This window comes from Natrix helvetica, assembly GCF_964273705.1.
Source record: "Natrix helvetica genome assembly, chromosome: 4".
Taxonomy (NCBI): Eukaryota; Metazoa; Chordata; class Lepidosauria; order Squamata; family Natricidae; genus Natrix; species Natrix helvetica.
The window spans coordinates 67,176,673-67,203,100 of record NC_138550.1 but is presented as its reverse complement, the minus strand read 5'-3'; the positions used below and the strand labels follow the sequence as shown (position 1 = coordinate 67,203,100).

At 40.6% G+C, this 26,428-nt stretch overlaps 1 protein-coding gene across 6 annotated transcripts in view; it reads right to left on the bottom strand.

The window, feature by feature from the left end:
* The window catches only part of LOC309390752 (protocadherin alpha-5-like), a 243,203-nt gene that overhangs the window by 104,974 nt on the left and 111,801 nt on the right, over nt 1-26,428 (bottom strand). Inside the window, exon 2 of one of the 6 annotated variants that reach the window (XM_081950456.1) lies at nt 21,692-21,767. The exons of the other annotated variants lie outside the window; for them this stretch is intronic. Within the exon in view, the coding sequence (XP_081806582.1) occupies nt 21,738-21,767 (30 nt within the window). The 3' untranslated portion in view covers nt 21,692-21,737. Of the gene's footprint in view, nt 1-21,691; nt 21,768-26,428 lie in introns of those variants that run through there. 6 annotated transcript variants of the gene reach the window in all.

The window sequence follows — 26,428 nt, the reverse complement described above, 5'->3', positions numbered from 1 at the left end:
GGCCGCATTCTGGACCAACTGTAGTCTCCGAATGCATTTCAAGGGAAGCCCCATGTAGAGAGCGTTACAGTAGTCCAGACGAGATGTCACCAGCGCATGAGTGACTGTGCGTAAGGCGTCCCGGTCCAATAGGGGGCGCAATTGGCGCACCAGGCGAACCTGGTGGAACGCCCCCCTTGCCACGGCTGTCACATGGTCATCCATGGACAGCCGGGCATCCAGGAGGACGCCCAAATTGCGCACGCGCTCCACGGGGGCAAGTAGTAAGCCCCCGATGGCCAGAGATGGAATTAACTGGTTGAACCGGGGGGGCGGAACCCACAGCCACTCCGTCTTGGAGGGGTTGAGCTTGAGTCGGTTGTCATCCATCCAGACCCGTACGGCTTCCACACACCGGGACATCACTTCGACGGCCTCGTTGGGGTGGTTCGGGGTGGAAATGTACAGCTGAGTATCATCAGCGTACAGATGATATCCCACCCCGAAACCAAGAATGATCTCACCCAGCGGCTTCATATATGTGTTGAACAGGAGTGGCGAGAGGACCGACCCCTGTGGCACCCCACAAGTAAGGGGGCTTAGGGTCGACCTCTTCTCCTCTGCCAACACACATTGCGTCCGGCTGGAAAGGTAGGAGCCGAACCACCACAAAACGGTGCCCCGGACCCCCAACCCCTCCAGTCGGTGCAACAGGATACCATGGTCGATGGTATCAAAAGCCGCCGAGAGATCTAATAGGACCAGGATAGAGGAACAACCCCTATCTCTGGCCCTCCAGAGATCATCCACCAACGCGACCAAGGCCGTCTCCGTGCTGTGCCCGGGGCGAAAGCCGGACTGGCGCGGGTCTAGATAATCATTTTCCTCCAGATGTCATGGAAACTGATAAGCCACCACACACTCTACAACCTTCGCCAAAAAGGGAAGGTTGGAGACAGGACGATAATTGGCCAGCTCCGTAGGGTCCAGGGAAGGCTTCTTGAGCAAGGGTCTCACCACCGCTTCTTTCAAGGCGGCCGGAAGAGACCCCTCACCCAACGAAGCGTTCGCTAGGCCCAGGAGCCAGTCACGTGTAACCTCCCAGGATGCCAGTACAAGCCAGGAGGGGCACGGGTCCAGTAAACATGTGGTGGGTCGCAGTCGTCCACGCATTCTGTCCAAATCCTCGATGGCAACCAAGTCAAACTCCTCCCAGAACCAATAAATATAGCTAGCAGCTTCAATCAGTTGACCCAAATGTTCTCTGAGCTGGAAGTTGGTGATGTTTAGCTGGTTATCTTACCATATTCATAAAACCACACCACAAATTGACAGATGATTCCCCCCCCCCCAGCAATTTTATATACATATTGAAAAGCAGGAGGAAGAGGATTAAACCCTACTGCACTTTGCATTAGGGTGGCTGCCTGGCCAACTGCTTCTCTCTCCTCTCTCCCACCCCCACCATCACTGGAACTGAAGCAGAAGCACTGCAGAACAGTGTCTTTTATCATCAACCCTAATGGATGAGCTAGAAGGATACTTTATTTGATCATGCAAAATGTTGTTAAAAGGTCTAATATAACTAAGAGGTCCTATCCTGGGCATGTAACAGCAGAGGTTACCAACCCATAGTACCTCAATCCAATGTCCATTCTTTAATCATGACTGAAAAGAACCAAATAATCCTTTTAGCTCATTACCATCTACCTCTAAAATGTTCCCTCAATAGAATGACTGCAAAAACATCTGAATCCAGAGATAGCTTCTTCTATGGAAATTATTGAACCACCCTTTTCAATACTATAACCAACACACCCTCTTCATGGAGAGATATAATTCAGCTAATTCACTCCCTCTTCCAGCCCCATAAGTATCCAAGGAAGGCAGGGATCAAGTTCACAGGTGGCAATGGTGATACTTGAAATAATTCTTTCCACTTCTGTAGGCCCTAATTATAGGTAGTCCTTGGTTTACAACAGTTTGCCACATTTGTTGTCACCCACACAATCAAAGGCTTTAGCAAAGTCAATGAGGTAGAAGCAGATGTTTTCCTGGAACTCCTTAGCTTTCTCCATGATCCAGGGTATGTTGGCAATTTGATCTCTAGTTCCTTTGCCTCTTTGAAATCCTGCCTGTACTTCTGGTAGTTCTCGATCCACATACTGCTGGAGCCTAGCTGATAGGATTTTGAGAATAACTTTGCTAGCATGTGAAATTAGTGCAATGGTGTGATAGTTTGACCATTCTTTGGCATTGCCCTTCTTTGGAATTGGAATGTAAACTGAATTTTTCCAATCCTATGGCCACTGTTGAGTTTTCCAAATTTGCTGGCAAATTGAGTGTAGCACTTTTACTGCATCGTCTTTTAAGATTTTGAATACCTCAAATGGAATAGTGTCACCTCCACTAGCTTTGTTGTTGCTCAGACTTCCTGAGGCTCATTTGACTTCACATCCCAGGATATCTGGCCTGAGGTCATGGTTATCAGGGACGTTAAGTTCATTCTTGTATAGTTCTTCTGTATAATTTTGCCATCTCTTCTTAATTTCTTCTATCTCTGTTATCATGCCCATCTTTGCATGAAACGTTCCCTTCATATCTCCAATTTTCTTGAAGAGATCTCTGGTCCTCCTCCCTATTCTATTGTTTTCTTCTATTTCTTTGCACTGTTCATTTAAGAAGACATTCTTATCTCTGCTAGCTATTCTCTGGAATTCTGCATTCAATTGGGTGTATCTTTCTCTTTCTCCCTTGCCTTTTGCTTCCCTTCTTTCCTCAGCTATTTGCAAAGCTTCCTCAGACAGCCATTTTGCTTTCTTGCATTTCTTTTTCTTTGGGATTGTTTTAGTTGCTACCTCTTGTACAATGTTGCAAACCTCCTTCCATAGTTCTTCAGGCACTCTGTCTATCAGATCTAATTCCTTAAATCTATTTGTCACCTCTACTGTATATTCATCAGGGATATGATTTAGTTCATACCTGAGTAGTCTAGTGCTTTTCCCTACTTTTTTCAATGTAACCCTAAATTTTGCAATGAGAAGCTCGTGATCTGAGCCACAGTCAACTCCTGATCTTGTTTTTACTGACTATATAGAGCTTCTTCATCTTTGGCTGCAGAGCATATAGTCCATCTGATTTCTGTGTTGACCGTCTGGTGATGTCCATGTGTAGAGTCATCTCTTGGATTGTTGGAAAAGAGTGCTTGCTATGATCATCATATTCTCTTGACAAAATTCTACCAGTCTGTGCCTTGCTTCATTTTGTACTCCAAGGCCAAACATGCCTGTTATTCCGGTTATCTTTTGGCTTCTTACTTTAGCATTCCAATCCCCATGATGATAAGGACATTATTTTTTGGTGTTAATTTTAGAAGGTGTTACAGAGCTTCATAGAACCAATCAACTTCATCCTCTTCAGCACCAGTGGTTTGGACATACACTTGGACTACTGTGATGTTGAATGGTTTATCTTAGATAATCCATTCGAACTGAGATCATTCTGAAATTTTGGGGATTGTATCCCAGTACTGCTTTTCCTACTCTTTTATTGACTATGAAAGCTACTCCATTTTTTCTGAGGGATTCTTGCCCGCAGAAGTATACCTGATGGTCATCTGAATTAAATTCACCCATTCCTGTCCATTTTAGTTCGCTGATTTCTAAGATGTTGATATTCAGTCTTGTCATCTCTTGTTTGACTACATCCAGCTTGCCTTGATTCATGGATCTTATATTCCAGGTTCCTATGGAGTATAGATCTTTACAGCATTGGACTTTCTTTTCACCACCAGATACATCCACAGCTGAGTGTCCTTTCAGCTTTGATCCAGTCACTTCATTCTTTCTGGCACTACTAGTACTAGTCTTCTGCTCTTCCCCAGTAGCATATTGGACACCTTCCAACCTGAGGGGCTCATCTTCCAGCATCATATCTTTTTGCCTTTTGGTACTGTCCATGGAGTTTTCATAACAAAGATACTGGAATGGGTTTGACATTTCCTTCTCCTTCCTGATCATGTTTTGTCAGACCTCTCTGCTATGACCTGTCCACCTAGGGTGGCTCTGCATGACATAGCTCATAGCTTCATTGAGTTATGCAAGCACCTTCAGCATGACAAGGCAGCTGATCCATGAAGGGGTTTTTATGATTAGGCTGGATCAATTTTTATGTATGACACTCAAGTGTCAATCCATGGAGTGTTATACATTGTGCTGCTGGTCTTTGCCTAACATAGCCTTAAACTTTGTTAACAAATTGTAAGATATATGTTAATAGTATTATAAATGTCTCTTGGATGAATAGGAGGTATATATTTCCTTTTGGGTTAAAGGAGATGATCACTCAAACTTATCTTAAGGAACTTTTCAGAAATGGGCAACTATAGATAATCTCCAACTGCCTATGTTGGATAAGGTGATCTTGAAATTGGTAATTTTTTCTTTTAGAGGCAACCCTGGAGAAAGCAAATAGACCCATTCCAAAATGGTATTGGAGCAGATTTTGGGATTCAGATTACAGCCTGGTGGATTATTTTTATCTGGAGTTCAGTGTTCATTTATTTATTAAACTTATATATTATATATTTCATATATTTATTAAACTTAATTACAATGACTCTGGCATACTTCTCTTCTTGAGCTTTTGGTGGCATTTAGTATAACTAATTGTGCTATTCTTCTGGATTTCTGGGAGATATGTGTATGAGATACATTACTTTCCAGGGGTTCTCTTTTTCCCTTTCAGAGCATATTCACACTACCAAGTTATCTTGCTACAAGCATTAGACACCACTGTCAACTTAAGACACTCAAATGCATAATCAATTATCTACAGCCCATTCTAAATAATAACATCATTTTTTCACAGGCTGGCCTGTAGTTGCTATAGAAATTCCCTTTCCTGATACTTCACCTTATTGCTGTGAAAGTACAATATCTTTATTGGTTTTACTGCCAAAAATTCATATTTGTAATTCATCTGATGTAGATATTTTTTGAATACATTTTTTTAAAACCTTATTAGTAACATTCAGTTTTTACAATTTTATATTAATTTTATCCTGAGATAATTGTTGTCAAGTATTCATAAATACTTGGTGAAAACCTAATTGAGTCAAATGAAATGAATATAATATCACAGAATGTAAAGGCTTGGAATTGGAGACAACCTAGTCCTACCTCTTGCCCAGTGCAGAAATATACTATTACTGTAATCGATAAGAGAAATGTACTGTACTACTATTACTACTACCACTAACATTTCCTCTTCTTCCATTCCAGCAACATTTCTGAACTTGTCATATTGTAGAAAATACAGTGGGCCTCCCAATGTTGTAGATTCATGTTTTAGAGAAACAGGCACTGAATAAAAGGACATCCATCCATTGTCAGCTCCAGCGAGCCCACAGGCCTGGAGCTGCCATTTGGGGGTGGGGTGGGGTGGAGCTGTGGGCACTGCTGCCAGGAATTGTGCTTACCAATTGGGGATCTCCCTTCTCCACATGCAATCCAGCTGAGAACTCTCCATAACTGATAACTGACTGAGAACAAGCCATGACTGATTGCTGGGTGGTTTTCACTCTGGTTCATGAGGTGATGGATGTGCGTGTGTGCAGGGATGGGGTTTAGTCTAAATACATAATAAAGTATAAAAGGAGGTGGGGAGCACCTGATGTCAGCTCTGACAATTCATTATTTGCCTTAAGTGCTTTGTTGGTCAGTTTGTGCCAGAGGAAGATAAATTACATTTTCAATCCGTCTCTGTGTTTGGCTGTTTTCCTTAATCCTTCAGAACCTGACATCCATATTATTACTAGTAGCCCCAAATTTAGGACAGACATTGTTACTCAATGGGACCAAAATTCTCTGGGTCTAATTTTAATTTTTAATCTTTATTTATGTATTTATAAAATCTGTATGGCTTTCCATCTCAAAATACCAAAACCTGGGCAGCTAACAATATTCAAAAACAGAGTAAAAGCAATATAACAAAATTGTACAAGTAGTTCACACTTAATGATTGCCCTGTTTAGGGATGGTTCAAAGTTATAAGAGCACTGTAAAAGTAACTTTACAACTGTTCTTGCACTTGCAACCATTGCAGAGTCCCATGGTCCCATGATCAATGTCATACAATGCTTTGCCCAATGACTGCTTCATTTATTTGAGGCCTTACCTTCACTGGAGGCTTTCAAAAAGAGATTGGACTGCCATTTGTCACAAAGAGTGTAGGGTATCCTGCTTGGGTGGGGGGTTGGACTAGATGACCTACTCTGTTAATCTGTTAAAAAGCAGTTAAAAACTCATGAATGACCGATAACAGCTTTTGAGATATCAGAAGCTATAAAAAAAATGAAGCCAGGCAATGCCCTAGGCCCAGATGGTCTTACAAGTCAATATTATAAGTGCTTTCAGGATGAACTTCTTCAACCACTGAAAGATACAATGAATGGTATATTACAGGGCGGAAATACAACCCAGACATGGAAAGAAGCTAATATTGTGTTGCTCCCAAAGGAGAGTTAAAATGTTACAAAGACAAAGAATTATAGATTGATTTCATTATTAAACAATGACTATAAACTTTTTGCTGCTATCTTGGCAGAAATACTAAAGAAGATTTTATAGGTATACGTACATGAAGATCAAAGAGGCTTTCTGCCAAAAAGAGAGTTAAAAGATAATGTGAGGACTGTTTTAAATATCATTGAATATTTACAATATGATAATGAGAAACATTGATTTTTCTGGATGCAGAAAAGGCCTTTGACAATCTGAATTGAGGTTTTATGTTTAAGTGCTGGAAGAAATAAACTTTGAAGTGAATTTTATTCAAGAAATTAAAGTGATCTACACATCACAGAAGGCTAAAATTGCCACAAATGGTGATTTAATTAAATCACGTGAAATTCAAAAGAGTACAAGACAAGGTTATTCTTTGTCCCCTTTGTTGTTTATTTTGACTTTAGAAGTCTTGAATAGAGATATTAGACAGAGTGATAAAATAAGGGATATAAAGAAAGAAGTTTATAAATTGGAAGTCTTTGAGGATGACTTGTTTATATTTCTACAGAACCAAAAATAATATAGAACATGTGATGAGGAAACTGAATGAGTTTGGGGCCCTGGCAAGTTTTTAAATAAATAAACAGAAAACAAAAATGTTGATTAAGAATATGCCCTTTCAGGACAGTGATATATTGAATAAAAAGTCAGGTTTTAGGTAAAGAAAAAGTTATATTAGTTATATTGACAAACACAAATATAAAACTGTTTGAAAATAACTAGATGAATATTTTACCAAAAATGCTTTTTTTCATTTCAGATGTTACCAATACTCATATTTGATAACCCATTTAAACAATGGCAGAAGGATATCACTAACTTTATATGGCAAGGAGAAAAACCAAGAATTAAATATAATATTTCAAGATGCCAAGCATGCACGGAGGCGAAAAATGGGGCCCATGGAGGCGGTGAAAGGCAAATGGCGATGATGGACATCAGTCCACTTTTGGGGTGGAGGAAAGTGTGTCTTACAAACCAAAAAATATGGTACATTAAATTATAATCTAAAAGAGAATTTTTCAAGAGGATGTATCATTGGTATTTAACACCAAATAAGTTATCTAAGATGTATAAAGGTATGTCAAATGTATGTTGGAAATGTAAAAATAAAGAAGGGACCTTTTACCATCTATGGTGGACATGTGATAAAGCAAAAAATATTTGGATTATGATCCATATCTTAATACAGAAAATGGAGATAAATATGAAACCAGAACTTTTCCTCTTGGGTGTAATGGAAAAAGAATTGGGGAAATAATTGGAACTTTGTTATGATATATGTTGACAGCAGCAACATTACTGTATGCACACAAATGGAAGAACACTTCGATTCCTACTATAGAAGAATGGTTGCAGAAACTGATGGAGTTGGCTGAAATGGCAAAATTGACTATTCTGCTCAAAGAAAAGAACATAAGTACTTTCGTTTCCACATGTAAACCGCTTCTGAACTTCGTGCTTGAGGTGGATAAGAATGAAACTTTGATTCTGGGTTTTACAGATTAGGCTGATAGACTTTTCTAGAAATGACTGGCTCGTACTACAAAAAGTATGGATTTGTTGTTAATGCCTTATTCCAGCAGTGGGATTCAAATACTTTAACAACTGGTTTTGTATATAATAATAATAATAATAATAATAATAATAATAATAATAATAACAACAACAACAACAACAACAACAACAACAACAACAACAACAACACTTCGCCGTTGCCGGTCCCAAGCCCAGATGAGAAAGGAGGAGGGTTGTTAAAAACAACCCATACAATATGGTGAAAGAAACGACTAAAAATTCTATACCGCATTGGTCGTTGCGCAGGTTAACAAGGGCCACAGCAGATGTTGAGGTCCCTGGGCATCCGTCGACAAGTGGGTTACAAGTGGACCAGCCAACAAAACGACAAAAACATAGTGCAGATGAAAATCGTGCCATAATGGCCTGTTATTACAACTCAGAGCCAAAAAAAAAAGAGGCTACTTAAAGCGAATGTATGATTTATGGAAACAACAATATCCAGATTTAAATGTTAGTGAACAACGACTAGCAGATCAAAGGCGATTTATTATTCGGAATAAAGTGTTTAGCGAAGTTAAACTTGAGGAAATTCAGGCAAATTGCAAAACAAAAAAGCCAACACCACAAGAGGAATTAACTGATACTCAAGACACAAGTAAAGAAATAGTAGTAGAACTCCCAGAGGAAGCTGTCAGAGAGGAAATAACAACACTACCACCAGAACCAGTTACCATTGAACCAACTGATGAACCAACTCAAAAACAAAAAGAACTGAAGGACAAGATCATGGAGCATTTTCTGGCTAGTGAGGAAAGGCAACGTTTACCATCATTAAAAACTTTCCCTAAGAAAATTTTGGGTCCTATCATGAAAATGGTTAATGCAGTGCTTTTAACAATTGAATCGGGATCCATCTTGGAAATGAATCAGTTAATGTACAGTGCAGCTGTAATAGTCACTAATGAACTAGGCATTAAAATCAAAGCACCTAAGCACACAATGGAAAAAGCATCAAAGCCAAAGTGGAAAATCCGATTAGAACAAAAAGTCAAAAAATTAAGGGCAGATGCTAGCAACTTAAAGAACATGCATGAGCAATGGCTTAAAAACAGCAAAATCATAGATCAGCTGATCAGAAGATATAGATTGGATACAAGAAACATCAATGAAGCTGTAGAGATTGTAAAACAGCAGATAACAGCAACAGCTAGAAAAATTGAGAGATATGAGGCACAAATCATCCAATACAAACAAAATCAACAATTTCGATCAGACCAATGGCGTTTATATCAAAGTCTTAATGTGAATGGTGACACCAAAAGTGAAAAACCAGAAAAGCAGGCCACAGCTGAATTCTGGAAAGGTTTGTGGGAGAATGCAAAGGACTACAATAAGGAAGCAAAGTGGATACATGACTTTGAGAAAAGCATTGGTAACAAACAAATGCAAGTATTAGAAATAACAACTGCGATGGTCAAAAATCGAGTAAAAAAAGTAAAGAATTGGATATCACCTGGAAATGACCAATTACATGGTTTCTGGCTCAAATATATGACCAGTTTACATGCAATATTGGCCAGGCAACTGAATGAAATTTTACAAAATGGTCAAATTGATGAATGGTTGACAACTGGAAAAACATACTTGATTCAGAACAATACCTGAAACCTACAGACCAATAACATGCTTGCCAACAACCTTCAAATTACTCACAGGCATTATTGCAGATAATACTATGGATTATTTGGAAACAAACAACATCTTGCCAGTAGAGCAAAAAGGCAATAAAAGAAGGAGCAGGGGTACAAAAGATCAGCTCTTGATTGATAAAATGATATTAGAAAATTGTAAGAAAAGAAAAACGAACTTGAATATGGTCTGTCATCAGTCAAATGCAAAAAGCTGCACTGCTTGGATCCGCACGTATATTATGAAAATACGTTACGTTACGATGTCCTAGGCCCCTGGGTGGGGCCCGACTAGTAATCAATGCCAAATCCGGCGAAACAACTGGCCACTGTGATACAATATTATAATAATAATAATAATAATAATAATAATAATAATAATAATAATAATAATAATAATAATAATAATAATAATAATAATAATAATAATAATAATAATCTGTTAATGGCTTGGATAGATTATAAGAAAGCGTTTATTCAGTTCCCCACAGCTGGATCAAGAAATGCCTGAAAATCTTTGGCATTAGCAGCAACATACAAAAATTCATGGAAACTTCAACAAATGTCTGGAAAACGAAGCTTATGGCTAATGGAGAAGAACTGGGTGAAGTTGAAATTAAATGAGGTATTTTCCATGGTGATTCCCTTTCACCCCTACTTTTTATACTCTCAATGCTACCACTGACAACCATTTTGAAGAAAGTGAATTGTGGACATGAACTTGCAAAGAAAGGATTGAAAATTTCACTATTTATTTATTTATTTATTTATTATTTATTTATTTATTTATTTATTTATTTATTTATTTATTATTTATTTATTTTTTTGAACTTATTAGTCGCCCCCTCTCCCCACAGGGACTCGGGGCGACGTACACAAGCAACTTGGTGTACGTGGATGATTTGAAGCTGTTTGGTAAAACAAAAGCTGAACTGAATTTATTAATTGAAAGCACAAAAGAATTTAGCCAAGACATTAGTATGCAGTTTGGAATTGACAAATGTGCAACAATGGCAACCAAGGCAGGCAAGATCCTAGAAGATGATGGAATACAACTTGATAATGAAGAAATGATAAAGGCAGTAAAACCAGAAGAAGGCTACAAGTACTTGGGGATTTTAGAGGCCTGTGACTTAATGCATAATAAAGTCAAGGAATTACCTCTGCCAAGTACATTTGACGAATTCGCAAGATATTAAAGTCCAAACTGAGTGGAGGAAACATCATAAAAGCCATAAATACCTGGGCTATATTGTAATTCGATACTCTGCAGGAATAATTGACTGGACCCAGATGGAGTTGGACAATTTGGACAGAAAAACAAGGAAGTTTATGACAATGAATCATGCTTTGCACCCTAAAAGTGATGTTGACCGATTGTATCTACCAAAAGCAAAGGGTGGTCGAGGACTCCTACAAGTAAAGCAGACTGTGGAAGAAGAAAGACACAGCTTGAATGATTACATCCAGAAAAGTGAAGAACCAATGATTAAGGAAGTAAATAAAGGAGGCCTTTTGAAGACAACTAAGTTAAAAGCTGAATATAAGAAAGAAGTAATTGAGAAGCGAGCTGAAAATTGGAAAAGCAGAGCTATGCATGGCCAATACTTGAAAAGTATTGAAGACAAAGCTGACCAAAAACTAACTTGGAACTGGTTAAGATCAGGAATATTGAAAAAAGAAACAGAAGGTTTCATTTTGGCAGCTCAAGAACAAGCCTTAGCCACAAACTGCACGAAGGCAAAAATTCTACATGTTACCACCAACAGCAAATGCCGCCTCTGCAATGAGAAAGATGAGACAGTCGACCACTTGATCAGCAGGTGCAGCAAAAATTCACAAACTGACTACCTACAACGCCAAGACTGGGTTGCTAAGATTATTCATTGGAAATTGTGCCAAAAGTTTGGATTTGAGTACAGCAAAAAACACTGGGACCATCAGGTTGAGAATGTTTTAGAGAATGAGAAAGGCAAAATCTTGTGGGACTTCAGAATCCAGACTGACAGGCACTTGGCCTACAACACACCTGACATAACAATAATTGAAAAGAAAAAAGTATGGTTCATTGACATTGCAATATCTAGTGATGCATGAATTGAAGATAAAGAGCAAGAAAAAAATCACAAAATACCGGGATTTGCAAATTGAGGTTGAGCAACTGTGGAAAAAGAAATCATGTGTTGTCCCAATTGTAATTGGAGCCCTTGGATCAATACCTAAAGGGCTACCTAGCTATTTGAAAATTCTAAATTTACCTGACTTGAACATTCTGTCTCTACAAAAAACCACCCTACTTGGAACAGCTTATATCAGTGATGGCGAACCTTTTTTGGCTCGCGTGCCACAAGTGGGGGGAGCGCAGGGGGGTCGAGTGCGGGTGTGCTGCACCCATAATGCAATGCGCAACCCCCCAGTGCGCATGCGCGCACAACGCGCGACCCCCCATTTTTACATGCTTTTTTCGCCCTCCCCAGGCTCCAGGGGCTTTATAGGAGCCTGGGGAGGGTGAAAAGAGCCTCCCCCGACCCCCCGGAGGCCCTCCGGAGGCTTCAGGGACTGTCCAGAGGCTTCCCTGAAGCCTTCGGAGCGCTTAAAACCTTAAAAGCGCTTAAAAGTGACTTCCGGGTTGCTCGGAGGGTGGTTTTAAGCGTTCCGAAGGCTTCAGGGACCATCCGGGGGGGGGGGAGGCTGTTTTCGCCCTCCCCAGGCTCCTATAAAGCCTCTGGAGCCTGGGGAAGGCGAAAAATAGCTTTTAAAAAGGTGAACTCAGCTGGCCAGTGCGCTGGCCAGCTGACAGGGCAGCGCCTCGCGTGCCCTGACAAATGGCTCCGCGTGCCACTTGTGGCACGCATGCCATAGGTTTGCCATCACGGGCTTATATCCTTCAACGTTACCTTAACAGTTCCTAGGTCCTTGGTTAGGACTCGAGCTGTTAGGCTACCAACCAGCCCCAAAGGCTGTGAATCTCACCAAAGATTAACCTAATAATAATAATAATAATAATAATAATAATAATAATAATAATAATAATAATAATAATAATAATAATAATAATAATGTGTGTGTATACATACATACATACATACATACATGGCTGTGTGTGGGGGTGTCAAAGATTTTTACTACTGGTTTAGTGGGCATGGCTAGGTGGGGGGCATGTGACTGGGCATGGCCAACTTGACATCACTCACGCACACTCAGTCGCATGATCCCCACCACCAAGCCACACCCACTGAAACAGTGGCAAAAAATGGAGGGGGCGCCAGGCTGGAGCTCTTTGCTGTCTCCCGGGTAGCGCTGGGGGCGAGCTGAACAGCCTGATCTTGAAGTGGTGGCTGTGGCGGATGAGCTTGGCCCTGGGCTCTCACTCCATCTACCCAGGAAGCTCCGTTTGCTCCATATGCCTGGGAGATGGAGCTGGGAAAGAAGGAAATGGCCATTCAGGCAGTCTTGGGGTCCTGGAGCGGCCCATGTGTGCAGGGCACTCGGCTTGCTCTGGTAGTGCCTGAGCTGGAGGAGGCGGTTGTTGTGAAGCCTCGGGACTCCCAGAGCGGCCCATGTGCGCAGTGCGCTTGGCTTGCTCCAACACTGCCCGAGCTGGAGGCAGTGGTGGTTGTGAAGCCTTGGGGCTCCCAAAGAGGCCCAGGTGTGCAGGGCACCTGAGCTGGAGGAGGTAGTGGTTGCAAAGCCTCCGGGCTCCTGGAATGGTCGATGTGCGCAAGGCACCCTAGCTGGAGGAGGCGGTTCATTGCGGCAATGCCTCTGGGCGCAGTTGAAGCCAGCCGAGTGCCCTACACACATGGGTGGCACCAGGAGTCACAAGGCTTCGTAACCACTGCCTCCTTCAGCTTGGGCACCCTATGCACATGGGCGGCATCAGGAGCCCTGAGGCTTTACAACCACTGACTCCTCCAGCTTGGGTGCAGCCAGAGCCAGCTGAGCACCCTGCACACATGGGCTGCTCTGGGAGCCTGAGGTTTCACAACCACCACCTCCTCCAGTTCGGGCACAGCTGGAGCCAGCTGGGTGCCCTGCGTACATGGACCATTCCAGGTGCTTTTCGGGCATCCAACTTTCCAGGCTGCCCCCATGTCCATCGCAGCTACAACAGTGGTGGCTTTGGAAGATGCTGCCCAGTGCGGAGGCATGGGTGAAGGCTAGCCCCTCTCTGCAACAGGTGGGAGGTTCCACACACTTCCTTGGTTCATCCGGCTACAGCTGAGCCCGCTGCCCTGAGCCAGCGGATGGAGGCACTGCAGGGTGCAGCTGGGAGCACACTAACCTTGCCCTCCCTGCCGCCACTGCTCTCTCCTCCTGCCACCACTGCTCTCTCCTCCTGCCACCACTGCTCTCTCCTCCCACCGCCCTCTCCAGCATGCAAAGCTTGCTAGGCTGCAATGGCAGTGGCTTCGGGAGACACTGGCCAGGGGGGCTAGACTAGCGTGATGCTGCTTACCTGTGTGTAGGCACGATGAGGCAGCTGTGTGGATGCATGTGGCGAAGATGAGGCAGGGCAAGTGTCCAAGTGTACCAGTTTAGGGGTGTAGCCAGCCAGCCATCATTACTGGTTCGGTGACCCATGCCCAATTACCACTACCAGTGATTTACACACATGACTTACTTTCTGGAAAAAAATACTGTGGGGATAAGACACCCTTAAAACCCCTCGGGGTGTGTGTTCTGTTAAGATACAGCCAGTTGTGCCTTCAAATGACTTCTTTACCTTTACCTTTACCTTTATTTCGATTTTTATACCGCCCCCTCTCCCCAAAGGGACTCGGGGCTCTACTGTACTGCCTTAAAATGACTTCTACTGTGCAGTGTAGTGGAGTTGCCATGGTAACGGCTTCACAGTACTCCATAAGGAGTACTCCACAGTTCCCCCTCTGGTATGGCGGAAAATCCAACATTAGAAATTACGTTTAGTCCGGACATTTTCAACAAGGCTTTGATTATTCTTGAAGACAAATGTATGGCCATGATCAATAAAACATTACTGCAACTCGGCAGTAAACATTTTACTTTATAATTTGTATACTCTTCTTATACTTTCAAATGCCTGTAAATAAGATTACTTTGATTTGACACTATACATATAATTCATTTCTTTTTCTGTCTAATACAGGATTGGGATAAATAAATACCCAGGAAATGCCGGGTTATCAGCTAGTAACCTAATAAAAACATATTTTAAAAAAAGGAATACTGCATCCAGTTCTGATCATCACAATACAAAAAAGATATTGAGACTCTGAAAACATTGCAAATAAGAGCAACAAAAATGATTAGGATTAAAACATATGAAGAACAGTTATAGTAATTGGGTATGTAGTCTAATGAAAAGAAGGAGTAGGGAGGACATGATAGCAATGTTCCAATATTTGAAGGTCTCCTATAAAGATGGGGGGGGGGGGTCTAACTATTTTCCAAAGCACCAATAAGCAAGACAAGAAACAATGTTTGGATACTAACCAAGGACAGAAGTAACCTAGAACTAAGGAGAAATTTCCTAATGGTGAGAACAATTAAAAAATGGAACAATGTATCATCAGAAGTTGTGGGTGCTGCATTACTGAAGGTTTTCAAAAAGAGACAAGACAACCATTTGTCTGAAATGATATAGGGTCTCCTGCTGAAGCAGAGGTTTGAACCAGAAGACTTCCAAAGTCCCTTCCAACACTATTATTCTGTGTTCTATGTTCTATGTATCATGCAGTTCAAAGCCCAATGAATCTTAATAACACAACTCCAAATGATGTCAATGAATTATTTTTAACAACATGCTTCAAATATTAGTATGCATAGTTATATAAAACTAGTTCTTTTAAATTGTAACTCATATTCAATTAGTTATTTGTATTATTTACTTAGCAAAACGATTGTGTATTGCATGAAGTTTAAAACACAACATTTATAATAAAGGGCTAATTTGTTAAAAAATAAATCAGCAAACCATTGCTGATACATATGCTTGGATCCAAACTTCATTACCCTAGTCATTGCTAGAAAGTTTACTGAGAAGCCAAGAGAGATTTTGACAATCTTTCCTTTTCAAATAAGAAGGGTTGAGGATATGACCTGGAACACTGGAAGATAAAAAGAGATCTCTCCTTTTATCAGTTTGATCCTTCCTATAGCTTAAAAACTTTCCATTTGTAATAGGTTCAATTATTCATGAATAAAATATATTCAGTAACTGAAAATTAATTAGTCAGTTAATGACTTGTTGCAGTTTGACTTAGTCACATGTGATTGAGTAAGGTGACTCAGATAAAGAAAGACACAGAGACAACTAGGAGGAGACTTGATTCTAGATACCAGGTTAAAGATTCAGTGATATCCATGAATATCGCTTTCTCTTAAGGGGAAAGGTATGGGCTGGCTTTCATTAATAAATGTTTTATAAAAGCATACAAATGATAAGGTCCAGTGACTTGAAAGGAAATAGCGCATCATTTTCCCCACCTGCTGGTTCTTCTATACTTGTCATTCCTCTATTCTTTGATGACAACATAATTTTCATAATTTCTCATCATCCATCATTGATACAAGAGTATTGTCTATATTTAGACAATATTTAGACATTGATACAAGAGTATTGTCCATGTTTATCAGCTTTTAAGTCCCTATATCTATATCAGGAGATGCTCTAACAATTTATATATTTTTTAGGAAAGGAAAAGCTTGCTTAAGCTTGCATTCCCATCCCCATCAAAGACATATCTGATGGCATCACTTTAATAACATTTTTTACTTACCAACATAAAGGTAATATGTACCCACTTCCCTGCATGAAGGACATGCTGGCCCACCTCTCTAAAGGAAAAATATTTTCAAAGATAGATTTATGAGAGGCATACTACTGCATCAGAATTAGGAAAGGGGATGAGTGGAAGACTGCTTTTAACACCTTGCTGGGGTGTTACCAATTTAAAGTACTCCCTTTCGGACTCAAGGGCCCCCTGCTGTGTTTATGCAACTAATTAACGAGATGCTCCATGAACATTTATACAAAGAGGTCCTGGTTTAAACATCCAGACCCAGAACAACCATTTGTCATCCAAGCAGACGCCATTGATGTGGCAGTAGGAGTGATCCTACTGCAAAACAATGAACAGGGACAATTGCAACTGTGTGTATACACCTCCACAAAAATTGACAGAAACCGAGCAAAGATGGGTCATATAGGAGAAAGTGGCTTATGCAGTACGATGTGCCCTCCTCACATGGAGACAATTCTTAGAAGGGAACAAAATCCCCTTTGAAGTCTGGACTGATCATAAAAACCTAGCAGTTCTGAAGACCCTACAAAAACTCTCCCCAAACAAATACATTGTGCACAGTATTTTAAACATTTTAATTTTACCCTCAAATATCTCCCAGGAGGGAAAAACATCTTAGTTGATTCCCTATCCAGAAAACACCAGTACAACAACAAAAAGACTGAAATTGTTAAACCTATGCTCCAAACACCCCAGCTAGCCACCAAAGTAATTACCGAGCACAAGCCAAAAAAGAACCGCTTGCTGACAATGCAACAGTCTCCAAATTTAAGGAGGCTCTTCTTAAGGATGACTGGTTCCAAACACGCAAAAACATTTATTTGCTCAAAGATGACTTAGCCTGCGTAGAAAAGAAACTTTACATCCCTGCTAGCCAAATATTGAATCTCATGAAGCGATGTCATGATTCCAGGATAGCTGGACATTTTAGATTTGTGAAAACTCTACACCTCATCAAAAGACAATACTGGTGGCCATCCCTTAAAAAAGACATTGAGAGCTATGTTGCTAGCTGCCCCACCTGCACAACTGCAAAAAGACAGCATGGAAAATCACCAGGACTTTTACAAATGGTAGCAGAACCTTCAGCACCCTGGAGAGAGATTTATATGGATTTTATAGAGGAGCTGCTTGAAAGCATGGGAAACACAGTTATTTGGATTGTAACGGACCTCTTTTCAAAACAGATTCATTTCATACCCTGCCAGAAGATCCCAATAGCCAAGGCACTAGCAAAAATGATTTTAGTCTGCATTTATCGCCTCCATGGAGCTCCCCCATGGATTATCTCAGACAGGGGTGTCCAATTCACCTCCAAATTTTGGTGGGCTTTCTTAAACCTGTTAAGCTCCACCCAGGGAGCTATCCTCTTTGCATCATCCCATGACAAATGGTGGGGTTGAAAGGGCCAACAGTGTATTGGAACAATATTTAAGAAGTTTTATTAACTACCAACAGGACAACTGGACTGACCTGTTACCTTTTACTGAAGTAGCTTACAACAACTCTGTACACAGCAACACTAGCTTTACCCCATTTCAGGTTGCCACAGGACAAGAATTCAACCCCATGCTAGAGCTACCAGCTAAGGAACCTGACATCCCCTCCCTTAAGAAGTGGATAAACAATCTACAATCCACTTGGACAGTGGTCAGACTGACTGTACAAGAAGCTAGAGCAATTTTCAAAGTTCAAGCTGACAAGAAACACTGTGAACACAAACCATTCAAAGTGGGGGACTGTGTATATCTATCCACAAAGTTTCTACAGTCCTTACAACCGTCTGGGACCAAAATTCATTGGCCCATTCCCCATCACCAGAATCATTAACCCTGTCATGTAGAACTCCTTCTTCCTAAAACAATTAGGCAGGTTCACCCAGTGTTTCACTGCAGCCTACTCAAACCAGAAATCATTTCAAAGGTGAGATCTCCTTTGCCCACACCCCAACCCCCATTATGATGGAAGGAGAACAACATTTTGAAATTAAAGATATACTGGACTCCCACACTCACCACGGCTCCAAGCAATATTTAGTGGCATGGAAACACCTACCACCCTCTCAGAACAAGTGGGTAGCCAAAAAACATGTAAAAGCTCCCACATTATTAAGGAAATTCCACCTGAAATACCCTCAAAAACCATCCTAAGTCGTAATGTATTATACGTTTTATGTCTTTCCAGGCGGACTTTCCATTTTTCTGAGGAGGGCAATATGTCAGATCGTGTATCTGCCATTCTTCAGAGGACAAAGAGAGGGGGGTTGGATTTGATGCATTATATTCTTTCTCCTTTCTATCTCTTGCCTTGCCTCTTTATATAACCTTTTGCCCAATTTATAACCATTGCTGGTACCTCAAAGGTCCGGAAAATCCTCACCTCTTGGAGGATAAAGGAAGGGGGGAAGGAAGCCATGTGGTTTGAAACTCCAGAAGATGATCCTTGAGAATCCCTGCTTATCTTTTTCTCAGAGAGGCCAATACAAAAATATCTTCACACCTGCGGATTGGTGGGAATCCACATTGGGAGGGGTCCCTAAGTCCCTTTATCGTGGATTGTATAGCCTGAGGGTCTTAGAGCCTGTTTTGAATGTTGATTTTCTTTCATTCCTTTTCAATAAAAGATTCCTTTTGAAATACCAGGTTTTCAAGAGTCTAGGCTTTTTGAAGGGGGAGGGTCTTAGAGCCTGTTTTTAATGTTGATTTTCTTTCATTCCTTTTCAATAAAAGATTCCTTTTGAAATACCAGGTTTTCAAGAGTCTAGGCTTTTTGAAGGGGGAGGAGGAGGCAGGTCCTTATACGGTGTCTCTTTAATGATTCCATGAGGAGGAGATCAGGAGGGTGGAGCTCTGCATCTTCAGCCTTACTTAGCTATTCATCTTTTGATATTCTTTCATTATTTTAATACAACTATTACAACCATTTTATAATACTTATAAATGTTGTAAACTTTTCAAGTAATAAGATTATGCTAATGTTATGCAATATATTTCATTTTATACATCTTTCTTCTTCACTTATATTAATTTGTCTAGTTCATTGTCTTACATTAATGCAGCATTTTGACATTTGCTTAATGTTTCCATTGTCTCTTTTCAATAAGATAATATTTTTCATGTCTGCAAAAGATTTACAGGGCCAAAGTTAGACCTCTAAGTAATTAATTTTTCAGGCGAGATTTGAATTTGAGACAACAGTTCCAATCAGTTAAAAGCAGTTCATATCTATCTCCAGAGTTCCCAATTAGTGATACCAGTCTTTCATGTTCTGATCAGAAGAATGGTAACTTGCAGTGGCATAAAGGTTTTGAAAATTCTGGACAGGAACCATAGGAATTCTCAGTTGCATTGCACTTTTGATTGGAGGTTAGTAGTGCTTTAGTTCTTATCTTGCTGTAGTTGTTACATTCCTACTGGACTTCTCCAAAATATATAGATACAAAAATGCTTCTGAATGATTCAGAAGCAATCTGAATAAGACAAATAATAGTTGAACTGGGTTTTGTGGCAATTTGATTGAGACTCACCCATTTGTATGTGCATCAATATGAAACACAAGTACAAAACAAATTGGGGTTCAATTGCACTGCCGTGACCACCAGCTTCACTTTATTGAAACCCCCTCCCCAAGGTTACTGCTACAGTCAGTTTAATTGGAATAGTTAGGGGGTATTGGGAGGAGAGTGCTTGTTTGTTTGTTCCAACTGATCATTAAACCTTGGTACAAGCTGTTTATTTGAAATCTACTCTTATTGAAATCCAGACAGCATTTTTTTTAAAAAAAGATACAATTTTAAAATGCTCTGTTCCTATTTTTTTTTGTTTACAGATCTAAATACAAACAGCTCTAATAGGTTTTACCATGGTCTCCCCCCCCCCCCCCCCACTGTATCACTCAGGTACTGGAGCATGGAGAAAGTCCTTCCATCTCATGTAAATTTTAAAAAGGTTATCCTAAGCCACTTTTGACTGCATCTACTTCATGTTTTTAATGAACTATTTTTAGAGTTTAAATGTCATAACATGGCCTCAAAACCTCTAGAGATTTGCTGTTTTATCATTGCTATAACTATTGTATACTGCTACTTTCAAAGAGAAATTCTTGTTTGGGACCAAAGATGAACAGGTGCTAGAGCAGTGATGGCGAACCTTTTCAGCATCAATTGCCCAAACTGGAACTCATGCATGCATGCGCACGCTGGAGCACCAGAAACCTGAAGATCATCTGACCGGTGCACATAAGTGCGCTGGAAACCAGAAGAGCAGCTGGTTGGTGCATGTGCCCACAGAGAGGGCTGTGCGCCATCTCTGGCACATGTGCCTTAGGGTCACCATCACGGTGCTAGAGGCATAATCAGACAACACTGATTAATATTATATTAATCTTTAATATTGTTCAAAAAGTACTTTAATTACTTTATCTTCTTGTAAGCCACCCAGAGTCATTTTCTGTAAGATGAATAGCCATATAAGTTTGATATATAAAAAAATACCCAAGGATAACTTACAGTATGACAAAGAAACAACAAAGCCAAGTTATGTAAATAATTCTATGTATTTCAGAGCAAAATATTGAAATAAAAATGTTCTAACTTCTGAACTGCATTTACAACAATATAAGCAATATTTACTAAATAAACCTTCTACTTAAAAGAATCCCAATGTGTTATTTTAAAGTTCACTTAAATAATTAATACCACTTTAATTTACTTCTTTTAATTTCTATTTCAGATTAGTAAATAGTTTAATACAATATTTTAATACAAATAGCTTTGCAAAAGAAGCAACGATGAGAGCCAAAGAGTCTAAGTAATGTAGTACTTACAATAAATAAATTATTAAGAAGTATTCTGAAGTAACGCATTTTAAATTCTAACTTTTTAAAAAATGCTTCTAATATAGCACTAGACTATATTAATAAAATCATGAAAAGCTATTCCAAAGAATATTTTACCAACAACTTTCTGATTCTCTATTATCTTATGTCAGCTTTTCATGTATAATATTTTTCATACTGATCTATTCTATACCAATAGGAACGTAGTGAGAATAACAACCATAGATATCCAGAGGGTGGGAGGAGCTAACAAAACATGGTGTCACAATGGAGACTGACCCTTCCATACTTGCATGTGACATCATGGCCCAAGTATGAAAGGGTGGAGCTTGCATCACAATGTCAAGACACATGCTTCATCATTATAATGACATTTTGGTTAGGAATAATGCCTATGGGAATACATAAGTAAATTAGCAGAGCGTAAATACTTCAGCAGCCTCAGAACCTGAGAATGTAACAAGAAAAATGAAACACTAACGATAGTGCCTTAGACCACAAAAGATTTATTTTTAATGTAGTAAGCTGCCTGGAGCTGCCTTTCAGCGAGATGAACAGCAAACAAATTTAATAAATATATAATTTTTCATCATCAATGTATAACTTGAAATATTTTGTTTTTTTCATGGTCAAACAATTGTTTTTTTTAACTAAGTTGTTTCCATATCCTTTTTCTCCAGATAATAAGCCCAATCGGGCTTTTGAGCGCATGCACTAAAATAAGTCCTTCCTGAAAATATTGCAACACAGCAGCAGCCATGAGGTGACCATGTTCGCCGCCTCCTGCACCTCAAAAATAATAAGACCTCCCCGAAAATAAGGCAAGTGCTTATTTCTGGAGTGAAAAGAAAATAAGACCCTGTCTTATTTTCTGGGAAACACGGTAGTTCATTTATATCAATTTATAGTTCATTTATGTAAACTCATTTTTAAATCATGTAAATTCTGTAGTTGACTGTGGGAATGCTGGTAATATAACAGTTTGTCTTCACTTAACAGCCATTCATTCAGCAACTATTCAAAGTTACAACATTGAATGAAATGACTTATGACCCAGTCCTTGAAACTCCAGTTGTTGCAGTAGCTCTTCTTTCTTGCTGCAGTGACTGAGGACTTATTTCACATGCTAGTCTTCTTTTGCAAAAGAAGGCCGGCTGGCATGTGACAGAAGCCTCAGCTGCACTAGTCGAAAGAAGGACACAGCTATAACAGACCTTCTTTTGAACTGGTGCAGCCAGGATCTTCTTTACCTGACAGCCTTTTTGGGAAAGAAGGTCCTGCCTGGCGTGCAAATGGAGGCCTTGGAAGGGCATGGATGAAGGTCCTCAGCACAGCATGAACAAAGGCCTTGTTAGGATAGGAATGGAGTCCCTGGCTGGTATGTGAGAGAAGCCCTAACTGCACTGATGCAAAAGAAAGCTATACAAAAGAAAACTCTGACTGGTACAGTAGTGATTTGCAGTGTGGGGGGCACAGTGGCAGCAGGTAGGGCTGGGCAGTGAAGGCATCTGGTGGGAATGGGCAGGCAGGTGGCCAAAAAGGCAAAGATGGGGGAGTTCAAGACAAGAAAGAGGAGGCAGACTCTTACCTTACTTAGGCTTGGGGTTAAGAGTAACCAAGATTGACGTGAATTAGGATAGGTCCTTGCCTAAACAACCACTGGGATTTCTATTGCTAAGTGCTCACATGATGTCAGCCTCTCAAGTACTGGAAGGAAGCTACTTTGTCACCTGTAGTTCTTGTCTTTGTTAGGCTACACATACCTAATTCCCTTAACTATTCATCATACAGTTTAGCCTTGAGACCACTTATCAACTTTGCTGGTCTTCTCTGCACTCTTTCTAGAATCTCAGTATCTTTTTCTATTGTGGTAATCGGAACAGGACAGTAACCCTGTGGTACTATCGCTTCTCATGATCTTGCTGTTATTACTTTGTTGAGGTAACCTAGGACTGCATTGCTTTTTTGGCAGCTATAGTACACTGCTGCTCATACTTATATACTTTGATAATTTCCTCTTCCACTCCTCATCTAGATCATTTATGAAGGTGTTGAAAAGCACTGGGTCCAAGACAGAACCTTGAGATACTCACTGCATGTCTTCCTCCATGAAGTTGTAGTTCAGTTGAGGACTACATGATGAATGTGATTGATCAGACAGTTTTTAATCCATCTGGTACTGGTACTTGTACTGTCTATCCCATACTGTTCTTTCTCACCAAGAAGTAGGATGCAGTCTACTTTGTCAAATGCCTTATTGAAGTCCAAGTAAACTATACCCCCAGCTTCATCAAAGAAGAAAATAAGATTTGTCTGGCAGGATCTGTTTTTAACAAACTCATTTGCTTGTTCATTTGTTTACTTCTAGGTGCTCACAAATCTGCTGCTTGGTAATCTTTTCCAGGATTTTCCCAAGTATTGATGTCAAGCATTTTAACACTATTTGGTTTGGTGGTAGCAGTACCTCAGACAGAAGGTCCATACAGAGAATGGTAAGAACAGTTGAGAAGATTACAGAAAGCTCATTTCCCTTTATTTGGGATACTGCTTATAAGTGCTATGTGTTTAGAGCTCAAAGCATTATTAGAGACACCACACATCCACTTCATGATCTGTTTCTGTTGCTCCCCTCTAAGAGGAGGTTTCATAGTATTTATAGCAGGATTAAGGAGACGTGGTGGCTCAGTGGCTAAGATGCTGAGCTTGTCAATCAGAAAGGTCAGCAGTTTGACGGTTTGAATCCCTAGCGCTTCGTAATGGAGTGAGATCCCATTACTTGTCCCAACTTCTGCCAACCTAGCAGTTTGAAAGCATGTAAAAATGCAAGTAGAAAAATAGGAACCACCTTTGGTGGGAAGTTAACAATATTCTGTGCGCTTTTGGCATTTAGTCATGCCAGCCACATGACCACGGAGATGTCTTCGGACAGCACTGGCTCTTTGGCTTGAAACAGAGATGAGCACTGCACCCTAGTGTCGGGAATGACTAGCACATATGTGCTAGGGGAACCTTTACTTTACTATAGCAGGATTACTAGATTCTGTAACAGCTGTGTTCCTTATGTTATCCATCTTGTAAATTTGCAGGATTCTTTTTTTTCACCATGTATATGTATACATTCGAACTAGACAGTAATGTTTCTCTGTGTCATATATGTGTATGTATGTGGGTATATGCATAATGGTTATCCTTTGAGAGCTGAATGCAATGAAATTTCATTTTAATGTATGCTGATTAGTGTACATTTAGAGTGACAAAATTCTCTTCTGTTCTAATTCTATTCTATTCTAATTGGTCAGCAGTTTCCTGATTCCACTTTTTTCCCCTTCTTGAAGATTGTAACCTGATCAGCTCTTTTCCAGTCCTCTGGAGTTCCCTTGTATTTCAGGAGCTCTGGAAGATTTTGTCTTAAGATCACATTTGCCAGTTCCTTAAGCACTCTGGGACACAAAGCATGTGGTCTATATGATTTGAACTCATCTAAAGTGGATAGGTGTTCTTTTACAAATTTCTTACCTATTTTGATCTGCATCCCTGTTCTGTCTTCCAAGGTGCTGCTTTTGATAGGTTGGGTTACAGATGCAAGAGGGAATGAAACAGTTCCACTTTCTTCATGCTGCCAGTCATCTTTTTTGTCAGGGGAAAAACACCCTGATGAAAAATGAGGTCTATGGACCAGGCTGATTCCCAGCAGCATATCATTAAGATGTTAAGAAAAGAAAAGAAAAGTCTTTGAGAAGTATATTCTAATTAATAAACAAACTTTAATACGAAAATAATAAAAGTAAATAAAACAAAACTAACTAATGGTTACATTTTGATAAGAATGTTCCGTCTGCCAGTTTTCTGGCAAGCGGACAAAAGATCAGAAGGAAAGTTCTGGAATGTGTGAAGACATGCGCAATAAATCACTTTCAGATAACTTTTTTTTATGACCTGCGCAATAAAGCTTTCTCAGTTTAACTCTTCAGTGTCAGTTTCAGTCAGTTCATGTCTAGCAAACTTTTTAACATCGTGACATTTTGCTGTTTTTTCCCATTAGTGCAGCGGTTCCCAATCTTCCTGGCTTCACGGACTGCTGGTGGTGGAAGCAAGGGGATGATTTTGCACATGTAACCTAGATCCCATGCTTACACAAATGAAGCTTCATGTACTCACCAACCACTTGCATGACCCGATTCCCAACAGGCATAGACCCATACTGATCCGCAGATCAGTTATCGCCATACCTGGGGGGAAGGGGGGAGAGGCAGAAACAGCTGTGGGAATGGTGTGGGTCCAGTGGATGGTGTCCTGGTTGCTCCCGTGATGTGGCTGATGGCTGCTTGCTGATTGTTGAAATAACAGCATGCCTCATCCAACTACAGCTGACTGATGCTAAATGTGAGGTGGCAGGAACAGCTGACTGGTGCCAGTTGCAGCAAAGCAGCTAGTCACTGGGAGAAAACTGGAAGGAGGACTGAAAGATGCCAGAAACTGGCTACGGGGGTGGGGCTTGGCCTTTGGCATGACTATTGCTATTTACAGTGGTGGTAGGTGATAGCTCCCAGCGCTGACTTTGCAACTGCTAAGGACTCATTCATGACGGACCTCAGTCTCATTAAACTTGTATCAAGCAAGCTTGTTTCTGCATTTTCTTGGCCTGGCTACAGACACATGAGAGGAGTCCCCTTTGGGGAGAGGGGGCGGTCTAGAAATCAAATAAATTGAATTGAATTGAAACGCAGGTGACTGGGGATGGCGGAGGGGTTGGAGCCCATGACAGATGTAGGCACTGAGGGAGAGTGCCGGAGAGACCCGTGCCAGTGAAGGGGCCTGTGCCAGAGGCGGGGGAGGTCAGTGGGCAGCCCATGGTAAGGCCAAACATACAGGACACACAGGCCATCATGCAGCCTGCTGAAGGCCGGCCAGCCCCGGAAGTGGTACCAGAGTCCTGTGTTTCCGGAGATTGGTGGCACAGCTCTGCCATCGCAAGGGGAACTGCTTGTAAGCCACCTAACCCCATGGTGCTAAGCAGTCAGAGTGGAGGGAGAGGAAGCTGACAAATGATGAC